The sequence below is a fragment of the Gastrolobium bilobum genome, unplaced genomic scaffold (assembly GCF_033153095.1).
Source record: "Gastrolobium bilobum isolate Gb01-03AN ecotype WA unplaced genomic scaffold, APGP_CSIRO_Gbil_v1 utg25466, whole genome shotgun sequence".
Classification (NCBI taxonomy): Eukaryota; Viridiplantae; Streptophyta; class Magnoliopsida; order Fabales; family Fabaceae; genus Gastrolobium; species Gastrolobium bilobum.
This window is the reverse complement of record NW_026899095.1, coordinates 31,262-43,213: the sequence shown is the minus strand read 5'-3', so window position 1 is coordinate 43,213 and position 11,952 is coordinate 31,262. Positions and strand designations below refer to the sequence as shown.

General features: G+C 34.4%; 2 protein-coding genes across 3 annotated transcripts; both read left to right on the top strand.

Annotated features, from left to right (window-relative positions):
* The first annotated feature begins 297 nt into the window (after positions 1-297).
* On the top strand, positions 298-3,992 carry LOC133287132 (protein NRT1/ PTR FAMILY 5.10-like). Of its 2 annotated transcripts, XM_061484688.1 has the most exons (5): positions 298-480; positions 583-800; positions 1,711-2,204; positions 2,890-3,200; positions 3,279-3,992. In XM_061484688.1, the coding sequence occupies exons 1-5, from the start codon at positions 351-353 to the stop codon at positions 3,701-3,703; spliced, it is 1,578 nt and encodes a 525-aa protein (XP_061340672.1). In that variant the 5' UTR covers positions 298-350; the 3' UTR covers positions 3,704-3,992. The 2 variants fall into 2 exon arrangements, with proteins under 2 accessions (XP_061340672.1, XP_061340671.1); XM_061484687.1 differs by having other exon boundaries at positions 2,890-3,992.
* Positions 3,993-6,326: 2,334 nt separating this feature from the next.
* On the top strand, positions 6,327-11,590 carry LOC133287138 (MICOS complex subunit MIC10-like). Its single transcript, XM_061484694.1, has 3 exons — positions 6,327-6,532; positions 10,781-10,920; positions 11,350-11,590. Exons 1-3 carry the CDS (start codon positions 6,400-6,402, stop codon positions 11,368-11,370), a joined length of 294 nt encoding a protein of 97 aa, XP_061340678.1. The 5' UTR covers positions 6,327-6,399; the 3' UTR covers positions 11,371-11,590.
* The last annotated feature ends 362 nt before the right edge of the window (positions 11,591-11,952 follow it).

Sequence of the window (11,952 nt, the reverse complement as noted above, 5' to 3'; positions counted from 1 at the left end):
AATTTTTATAAATATGTTCATAACATTTTCTTAAAATACTTAGAAATTCATTATGCAATTCATGTGAAAGCTTATCTTAATACATTTTACGTTTTTAGGGTCTAGTTTGATTTTACTTTTTTTTCTAAAATTTAGTTCGGTCTAATAGTTTTGGTCGCAGACAAATTAAGTACATACATGAATCATTATAGCAATATATTAAATAAGACAAGACAAAAAATAGAAACAAAAATAAGGTATTTAATTAGTCTATGATTGAGGATTGAAAATGATTTTGCTTGCATAACTTGTGCTCTCTGTGTACTCTTATCCTAAATTCCCTCCGCAAGTGAAGGTTTACTCCTATAGAGATGGCTGAAACTGAAACAGAAACTCCGCTACTGTTGTTGGAGACGGCGGTAGACGGCGTCGTCGACTTCAAGGGCCGCCCAGTTCGGCGGTCAACCTCCGGTGGTTGGAGAGCAGCTGCCTTCATTATAAGTAACAATCAATCTGAGTGAATCTGATCTTCAACTTTTTTTTATTTTATTTTAAATTTACGATTTATTTATTTTGCTTACTTACACTACAAATCTACAATAGGCGTGGAAGTAGCAGAGAGATTTGCTTACTATGGAATCACCTCGAATCTGATAAATTATTTGACGGGGCCACTTGGTCAATCGACGGTAACGGCAGCGGAGAATGTGAACATCTGGTCTGGAACTGCTTCATTGCTCCCTCTGCTTGGTGCTTTTCTTGCTGATTCTTTTCTTGGCAGATATCGCACCATCATTCTTGCGTCCCTTCTTTATATTCTGGTATTTTTATTTTTTTCTCTTCTAAATAACCAAATCAATAGAAAAATTTAAGCAATTGGGCGACGGTAGATTAATAGTTTTATATTTCTTTAATGGGAAATAATTTTAATGTTCTGTTTAGGATAGATATGTCTAATCTTGTGAGTAGTGTTTTAATATTGGATCCGTGTGTCCTTTCTCAGCTATTTATATATCTTAGACATGAGTAAATCACTATGCACGATATAGCCTGGGTGAGCTGTATGCACATTGACGGGTCACAGCCAAGAAAAAGATGGTTTACTTATTCACTTGACTCTTTATTTATAGATGGGTTAAGAGTGAACTCCTGGGCATCTTAAAAATTAGCGATCCAATCGTTAGGATTAATATAATTATGAAATATTTTCTTAATTCTCTTTTACCCGTTAATCCTTTTTGGACCTTCTAGGATGTGAGTCTTTGTCAGTCTATAACACTTATATTGTAGGAAAAGTGTTCTATCATGTAGTGGAAATAAAATTATAAATGAGATCCGTAAATAAGAAGAGAAAAAAAAATAGAAATGGGATCTACCCCTCTTTTGTGTATGTAGAAAATTTATTTCTCTTATAAAACATAAGAGAAATATATCCCTTCTTTAACAAACGAAAGATCATTGAGCTTGATACATCGTACCAAGACTACCTCTATTAAAAAAAAATTATAATATTTAATTACTTTTATAAATAAAATACGACATTTATGATAAGCTTATAACCACTCAGTTCTATGCCATGTAGAGAACTATAGTTTGGGTTAAGCTATGTTAATGTTTTTATATTTCCTTAGCATTTTTAAACAAAATCAAAAGAAATTTTGTTTGGGTTGTAAATAAGTGCGAGTTTCCCTTAGAAATAAGATCCAATTGTTTTATTGGGATGAATTGCAGGGACTGAGTCTGTTGACGTTGTCGGCTATACTTCCTGTAACAAGCCAATCAATATTGTTCTTCTTTTCTCTGTATCTTGTTGCACTTGCACAAGGTGGACATAAGCCTTGTGTTCAGGCTTTTGGAGCTGATCAGTTTGATACGAACGACCCTGAGGAACGAAAGGCCAGAAGTTCCTTTTTTAATTGGTGGTATTTTACTTTTACTGCAGGTGTCCTTGTCAGTGTTTCCATCTTGAACTATGTTCAGGATAATGTTAGTTGGGTTCTTGGGTTCGGAATCCCTTGCATTGCCATGCTAGTTGCATTGGCTCTTTTCTCACTTGGAACATGGATTTACCGCTTTAGCATCCCAAGGGAAGATAAAGGCCCTTTTTTTAGGATTGGTGGCGTGTTTATTGTTGCACTAAAAAATTGGCGAACTACCCCTTCAGCAATCGCTTCTGATGAGGAATCTCGTGGCACTCTGCCTCACAAAGCTTCTGAACAATTTAGGTAACAATCAACATCAACAAGCTTCTTTTTTTACCTCATATTTTGATGCCTTATTAGAGTTTTAAAATAAGAAACAATTACAACTCCTCTAACCTAATGAAATGGAATTTGGATTAGCATCAATTAACTAAGGAACAACTGTTTTCTCTGGATAGTTTTGAACTAAACTAGATTTCATTCTCCTAGTCATTCGGGCAATTTTAGAAACGAAGTTATTGTCCATTTAACACCACTCCCCAAGTAAACCCGAGTAGCGAGTGTAGGGTGAGGGTAATTCTTGTATGCAACTTTACCCTTGCAAATAATTGCAAATAGGCTGTTTTCCTGATGCGAACCCGTGACCTTTCAGTCACAAAGGAACAACTTTACCACTACTCTGGTTCGCACTCTTACTTTATTGATGTGTTTAGCCCATAAAAAATAAGTTTATATTTACCATATATAAACTTTTTTTTGGGGGGTATAGATTATATAAACTTATTTTGTATGTCACTGTCACTATAAATAACCTTGGGATTATTTTGTCATCATTATTTTTTGGGACCATACTACTTTCTCTTTATGGAGCAAAATTTCTACCATAATTAGAGGGATTGCTAGATTTGTACTTTGAGGGCATAACTGATTTTATTATTAATTTTTGCTGAAATAATTTTGGCTTGCACATTACACTGGTTTACTGCAGTTTCCTGAACAAAGCATTAATTGCATCAGACGGTTCAAAGGAAGAGGGGAAAGTTTGTAGCGTTAGTGAGGTTGAAGAAGTAAAGGCAGTCCTCAGGCTTGTTCCAATATGGGCTACGAGTTTAATTTATGCTATTGTGTTTGCTCAGTCTTCTACCTTCTTTACCAAACAAGGTGTTACACTGGACAGGAAAATTGTGCCTGGTTTTGATGTACCCCCTGCTTCTCTTCAATCCTTTATTAGCCTCTCCATTGTTATTTTTGTTCCTGTCTATGACCGCATTATTGTTCCCATAGCTAGAGCTTTTACTGGTAAACCCTCTGGAATCACAATGCTACAGAGAATTGGAATTGGGATGTTTCTTTCTGTAATTTCTATGGTAATTGCAGCTTTTGTGGAGATGAAAAGACTCAAAGTGGCTCGTGAACATGGGCTAATTGATATGCCAAATGTGACAATTCCAATGAGCATATGGTGGTTAATTCCTCAGTATGTGTTGTTTGGAGTCGCTGATGTGTTTACAATGGTAGGTCTGCAAGAGTTTTTCTATGATCAAGTCCCAGATGAATTAAGAAGTGTTGGTCTTGCCCTCTATCTAAGTATTTTTGGGGTTGGGAGCTTTCTGAGTAGCTTTCTCATCTCTATTATTCAGAAAGAAACTGGAAAAGATGGCAGTGATAGCTGGTTTGCTAGTAATCTTAATCGTGCGCATCTTGATTATTTCTATGCAGTTCTAGCTGCTCTTAGTGCGGTGGAGATGTCTGCCTTCTGGTTCTTTTCGAAATCTTATATTTATAAGAGAAGAAGCTCATAAAAGAAGCTGAAAATCTGCAACATAGGGTTTTGCTGGGGAAGAATTTAAATTCATATATGTGGAATTCACTGATCAGACTTTTGGACAATCTGTTGATCCATTTTTAGGAGATATGGTGCACGGCTAATAGTCAACTGGCAAATGAAATTATAAACCAATTTCATTTTTTTTATTTTATATTTTATGATACGATGATGATGCCGATGTAAACTATAATCTCATGCATACTGGTTGTATAGCTAGACGCCTAGACGCGTGCTTTTCTGAGTACATTGTATGTTGGAGTCATCTCATTTATTTTATATGTATATTATTTCTATACGATATTATATATTTATACAGAATTAGACAGGTGTGCAACATAATAAAAAGGGGTAATACTTTTTTCATGTTATAACAAAAATCTTCTAAGCTCATATTTTTTAAATGGTCTCATAACTTTTTTTTTCTCTTACTTTTACCTCTTTTCTCTCTTTCTGTTTATTGTTTAGGTAGGAAATAATATTTTTATCAAAAGTATTATCCGAGAAAAAAATGGGTCTATTTTTTTTAAGCTTTCTTCCCATGTGTTCTAAGACAAACAATTGGTCTTTATTTAGTCATTTTTCTCTATATTTTTCATTCATTTATTTTTATTTAATTTATTTCCTCTTTGTTTTATTTTTTAATTATTTATTTTTATTTTACTATTTTTTCTCTTATCTATGTTTATGTGTATTTTTTTTATTTAATTATTTTTGCCCTTTTTTTCTCTTAATCTTGTTTTGTTTTTTACTTGGGTTCATCCACTATTAATTGGAATAAAAGTTTTGTTGATGAAATTGTGATTTCGGATCAAATATTTTCTATTTATAATTATGTATACGATATTTTTTTTACAGCACTTAATGGATGCAAAATGCTTCCACTTACAATCTCTGATCATTATTATAAATTGATTCCATATAATATAAAATAATCTGATCATAGATAGATAAAAATAAAAGAGTAAATAGAAGGGGGGAAATTCTAATCTCGATCCACACAAAAAATAGAGAGTATAATTTGGAGTGCACTCAAATAAATTTACGCCTGAATACGATACCTGGATCACGAAGGGAAGTTATTTGTGATCCAAAGGACAATGACTAGGGGTTCACATTAATAAAATATGAAAGTATAGGATACCTAGACATATGTATATGTATATATTGATATAAGTATATGTAGGTATATATTGATATAAGTATATGTATATATTGATATAAGTATAGTCTGTGTATCCGTGTTTTAAAATTCGAACCAGTCATTAATTAGGTTGAGATATTGGGTTACTGGATTATTGGTTCACCGAATATATTGTTCATATACTAAAAATATATAAATATACAATGAAAATGAATGGTAATAAATTCTATAAGTGAAGGAAGAATGTTATCTCTATATGCAACAGAAATGGCAGCATTATAATTTTTATCTTAATAATTTGATAACTTCCAATTTTTCAATCAAATCATCGTAAAGGTAACTAGAATGCATAAAAAAAAAAGAACAATATTAACTAAATACATAAAAATAAAAGAATAATACTAATTAAATTATGTAAAAGTGATGCATTCTATCATCTCTCCTAGTCCAATCCCTTCAGAGAGGTATAAGAAATTTATGAATCAATGTTAAAAGTGGATCTCACGAATCAACAACCATAACAAGCTAGTAAAAAAGCGAGGCAGAATAAGATTATAATCTTCAAGATTTTATGCATTTTGAGACGATACAAAGCAAATGTCAGATAACAAATTATTGCACTATGGATATTTCTTATAAATATAAAAGCATAACCGATGAAAACAATAATAACGATTATCCAAATGCTTTCATAAAATATAGGTTTTTTCCAATTACAGAATATATTAATAGGAAGAAAAGAATGAATGCACATATGGTAAAGGATAAATAGTTGGCTATTATACATAGTCTCAATCAGAATTTTTTTTATGTTGAAAAGTCAAATTATTTTTAGGATTTTCCTTGTGTTTCCGGCTCATAATGTAGATCTAGCTTGGTTAAGACTTCCCTCTTTCTTTTGTTTAAATAAGAAGCAAACTAAAAAAAAAAGTCAGTTTTCAAAAAAAAAAATATATGGGTCAAACGAGTTTCGTTTATCTCACCGAGTCCCTGAGATTCGGTCGGGTCAATCGGTTATTGGTCTAAATTGAGTCAAGTGAATGGCCTATTCAAATAGCCACTTGAATCGGTGCCCTCACCGAGTCACTAACACCTGGGTCGATCCGAGTTTTATAATACTGGTGTAGTGTTCAATTCTCATTATATGTTCATTTGTGTAATGAAGTGTCGTGTGTGTTTTGTGTCGGTGTTGGTACAATATAAGATATGAGAGAGAGAGAGAGATATCCTTATGGGAAGATTGAAAGTCTAATCCCAGCAAGGCAGCAATTGGGTAATTTACGTAAAAAGTATTTATATGGGTCATGAGTCCATAAGCTATTAACGGGATAAAGGTTATTAAAGTAGTTGGGCCAGGACTCTTAACCGAAGCCCAGAATCCAGTTATGGACTCGGTACTGTAGAAATGCAAACGCACCAGATACGAAGAAAACCCATAAATCAAATCTAATCAAAGAAAGGCATTAACATTACCAGATACGAGAAAAAAGAAGAAGGAATAAGCAGCAGAGGTGGTTCTGTTCCTCCAAATGGGTGTCAACAAAGAAATGATTCCGGCAGAGTATGACCTCAATGCCAAATGGGACGCATGCCTTGATCTCACTGTTCGCCGCTTCGTTTACTCCTCATTTGCCGGTGCATTTGCCGGTCTCTTATTTTGCAGTCAGTACCTTCTCTCTCTCTCTCTCTCTCTCTCTCTCTCTCTCTCTCTCTCTCTCTCTCAATTTTCTTTAGTTGGAGGTTCTGTATTTTGGGTATTATGTGCTTTGAATCTATCTTTTCTCCAATATTATTGCGGCATGACTTCGTTTTTTTTTTCCTCATACACACTCTTTGATTGCCTCTTAAATTAATATAAAAAGGATGGGGTGCTTCTCTTAGTGGTATCTGCTTTTCATGATTCTAGAAGAAAACACCGCAATTGGAACAAATATCCTTATTACATATTTGATCTTCCCTATTATATCAACCCCGGTTCAAAGGGACTCCCTCATATTCCTCTTAATTCTATTCATTATCCCCCTAGCTTCCCAAAGAAAGACGATTAATTAGGACTAAGGAGGAATGCTAGATGACGCAGCTATTTTGTGTGTGTGTGTTTGTGTGCTTTCAACTGAGATTTCATTCATAGCCTGAGGTTGAAATCTGTGTCATTTTAAGATGATTGTTACTTTTTTCATGTTTCACGTAGTCCCTCATTAGAGCAAACTATTTTCTAAAAAATATTTTGATTTTGTTGTTCCAGCAATGTTCATATCTCTGACGTCTCCAGCATCCTTGAGTTTTCTTTCTAGCCATGTTTTGTGGAGCCCAGATATATTTTTTCGTTATTTTTCCTTTTTAAAGGGTTTATTTGTAACAAGCCTAAAGCTTATTAAGCTTATAGCTTAAAATAGTTTAGAGTATTTTAGATGATCTCTTAGGAATAGTTCCCCTATTTCCTTATATTTTATGATGTATTTCCTTATTCTAGGAGCCCCCTATTTAGTGTAAATAGGGCTTATTACTTTATATTTTTATTACATCCTTCACAACCATATCAATATAATTTTATTCTAAGTATTCATTTTCCTCCCTTTATACCTAAATCCCTATAATCTCAACAATTTGTTTCCTTATGTTATTAATACTTTAGTCTCATTCTTAGTAGAGTTGGGTCTGTACTACTTGTACTGGTACTTGATCTAATTATTAGAATAAATAGGAGTATTAGGTTAGAGTATTGTAAAGCATTACATCCTATCAATAATGTATTCCGTGTTATGATTGTTACATGTCTTTCTCTCTTTTCCTTCTTCCCGAACCCTTAACCTATAGTTCTTTATTAAAATGTAACTTGACTCTGATAATTGCATACTGATGAGGTACGAAGTACTCAACACCGAGTGTTTTGTTTACTAATTCAGATCAAACTCTTAATCATTTAGCACATGGAGCTTCTAAAAAATATCAGCATATTTAAAGTTTTTTATTTTAGTATCTATTAGAAGGTAAAAGAGAGGAAAGGAAAAATATTGATTTCATTGATTTGTGGTAATTAATTTGTACAATATGTGAGCTCTTATATAGAAGAGCATAAGAGAAAAGAGAAAGATCTAGAATATCACTGAAATACTAAACTACCCTTATACCTAATATCTAATACTCCCCCTCAAGATGGAGAGTGAACAGAGAGAACTGCCATCTTGAACAAGAAAAAGCAAGAAAACATAATAGCAAAATAAAAAAAAATAGAAACCAAAATCTTCAGTGTGCTGGAATGAGCTTCAGCGAAATCAACTGTGCTGGTATGGACATCAGCTAAGGATGGGATGGCTGGGATAGACATCAGCCACGAAATACTAAACGGTGCCGGGATGGACATCGGCAAAATCAAATGTTCTGAAATGAACATCAGCAAACTTGAATAACACCACAAACATATGTGGGAATAAAATCAAAATTGCCAAATAGTGAAAAAAAAAAAAGGCACACATATCCATAGCAGCGCCAAACAAAATCTGAAACCAGGAACAAGTCTGGGATATGAATAGACCGGAATGAACATCGGTCATGAGAAAATGCCGGCCGGAAAAGAAGACACAGCCGGAGAAGATAGTCACGGCTGGAGATGACCGGAACAAGCCTCAATGAGCGGCGGAAACATTAATCAGACCGGGACAGATCTGGAGAAGACAAACATACTAGGAACAAGTCCGATGAGAGCAAAAAAAACAGATCGAAGAAAAAAAAAAATGTGTAGATCAGATTTGACTAAAAAATAGAAGAAAATCCAGAAAAATGATCACATAAAATCTCTGCATAGCAACAACACGTAGAGAGTCTAGTAAATCCACGCAGAAGAAAAAAAAAAAAAAAAAATCAATATCAGAATGGGATTCATGTTTAGATCCTGAGAGCAGATCCGAAAATGAGAGCGACGACAAGCGGTGGTGAGAAAACCTGTGTAGCAGGGGAGGTTGGATGGCGACCATGCCTGAATCTTCGACAATAGAAGTTTCACCCATGACAGTTTGAGAAGAGAAAGAGAAAGACGCAAGAGTTTCACAGATCCAAATCAGATCTGGAAGAACAGAGACCAGAGTGGCGACAGATCTGTGCGACGATGAACGACAGAAGGCAAATGAATGACCGGAGATGATGACCGGAGAAGGAGACGCCCTGAGGAACACGTAGAGATAAAAGGTTTTCAGGAAAGCTATTGAGGAAGACGACCTGAAACCAAAATTAAAAAAATAAATAGGAAACAATCTTAGCTGGGCGGAGAGATTGATTGACGAAAATGGGAAGAAAAGAAAAAAGGTGCATAAAAAAAGGGATATGTATGGCAAAGCTCTGATGATAAAATGAAGGAGAAAGAGTAGCTCTGATGATAAAAAAAATTTCGCAGATCGGGATCAGATCCGGAAGAAAGGAAACAAAGAGGAAAAAAAAAAAAAATGTGATTGCAGCGGAATCTCCATTCATGGAGGATAAAAATGCTCTGATACCATATTAGAAGGTAAAAGAGAGGAAAGGAAAAATATTGATTTCATTGATTTGTGGTAATTAATTTGTACAATATGTGAGCTCTTATATAGAAGAGCATAAGAGAAAAGAGAAAGATCTAGAATATCACTGAAATACTAAACTACCTTTATACCTAATATCTAATAGTATCATACCGATATTGTTATATAACTTTGATTGAGTGCTTAACCATGTGTTTGCTACATGCAGATCTGGATGTAAACTGTTCAACTGATTTTATTTACAATCCTGTGCATGTTTTCTATTAGTATGTCTATTTTTGTGTGCACTAAGAAAATGGGTTTTGAAAGTCCTATTAGTTTTGCGTTGTTGGACTTGCATGTCTTTGCATAATGCTGCTTCTCAGGCTGTTCTGGTTGCATTGAAGGCCAATGTCAGCTCAAAAAAGAATGTATGGGTAGTATGCTGCCACTTAAATTGTCCCACAAAAGCATTTAAACTTAAGATTACTGGTCAGTTTTCTTAAAACAGTGGTCAATAATGATCACTTATTTTGCAAAGTCAGCTCAGCATGCATTTACAACATATAAGCCAATTTGTTGAGTAAGTGTTATGATTAGATTTGTCATTAGTAGTCTCATGTAATTAGAAAATTTGGTAACTATAATCAATTCGTGCTGGTGATTCTTTGTATATTATAAAAAAAGAGTTTTAGTTATTTTTTTGTTGGTGATTTAGACTGGTGTTTACGATGTTTTTTGATTAGAGAAGTATAAAATCATTAATGTAGCCTAACCCAATAGCTTAAGCTTTTGGGTTGAATTGGTTCTTTGCTGGTATTAGAGCCTCGGTGTCGGGTTCAATTCTCACCGCCCCCATTTAATTAATAATTAATTAAGTCTTGTGGAGTTTCTTAGCACAGGTAAGCTGGGCCTGATGCATCATCCACTCTTCAAGCCCAGTGGGCTCTTGTGTGAGGGAGCGTGTTAGAGATATATAAAACCATTAATGTAACCTCACCTAATAGTTTAAGCTTTTGGGTTCCTTTGGTTCTTTACAGAGCTTCGGTGTCACGGGTTTAATCCTCACCGCCCCCCATTTAATTAATAAATAATTAAGTCTCGAGTTTCTTAGTACAGATAGGTGAGCCTGTGCATTATCTACTCTTCAAGCCCAATGGGCTCTTGTGTGAGGGGACGCGGTAGAGAAGTATAAAACCATTAATGTAGCCTCACCCAATAGCTTAAGTTTTCAGGTTGAATTGGTTCTTTACATCTTTTTATGATACAATACAGGAATTTTCTACGTATTATCTGCCTTATCTCCCAAATATAATGAACTATTTCTGCATTCCATTGAATATGAAGACTTGAATTTTTGTGGTTTTGAGAGCTCTCAAATTATTAGTATTGAATTTATCCAGTTATTCTAATGTAATAGGGAGTCCTCTGACTCGCTGGGCATCTATTGCTTTTGGTGCTGGAGTTGGAATTGGATCTGCATACACAGAATGTTCTCGTCTGTTTGATGGACCTCCAACGAAGTTAGCACTACCTAATGTCTCAGAGACTCCTACTCAGGTAGGATTTGTCTTTTATTTTCTTGTTTATATGTAATCATTTAGCATGATTTTCTAAAACATCTGTGATATGTCGAAAGCTACACTAGTAGGCGGAGATATAGTGTTAAGAAAGGCATACTTTCTGTAACCGGAAACTGTGGGTGGGTGCAGGGCAGCATGTTACTTTTACTCATTACTAATCTTGCAGGCAACTTGTGCATTTAAAGAAGGCAAATGCACTTCAGCAGTTCATCTGTCACTGTAGAGGAAATTTTTTGCAGCAACACATATTCTGGTTTTTTATTTTAAATGTCAGGATCTACATATGGATCCTAGTATAAATGTGTTTGTTGCAAAATTTCTTATCTGCAGCAACAGTAGAAGTGACGAACCCTTTAAAGAATTGGAAAGCAAACATAACTATCGTGTTTCTTGCTTTTGTTTCCAGAATGTGCAGGACTCTGAGTAGATGCTATAACAGGTCCTGGTTCCTGGACAGTGAAACAGAATTTTCTTTTGATGGTTCTTTACACCATTATAGTTGTTGAAGATGTTGTAATACCATGATTTCATAAATGAACAACATCATGTATGGAGATTTCATTCCCAAGCTATTATCCTTTTGTTCTCCTGTAATCTCGCCCTACGATTATGTGAAGGGTTCTAAAAAGTAACTGATTTGATTTTCTGTTTAATTACTTTCAATCCGATCTAGTATGATTTTTGCATTACTAATGTCTTAAAAATTAAAAATTGAATCGGAGATTGAACTGGCTTGTCGTTGTTCAATTAGTTTAATTGGTTAGACTAATGATTAAACTAGATATTAATAATTAATACAATAATCATATATATCTTAATAGATTTAATAACTAATTGTGAAATACACAACACACAATATAATTGAATTGCTTGATCTCGGTTCAACATGGTATTCAGTTTGTGGTTGGCTACCCTTTTTGTTGCACCTCTCTCGGTTGCCTGATACAATGGATCTGCTGTCATGTGTTCATTCTCTCCAATTAATTTTGTTCTTTTCTCTCTGCTCATC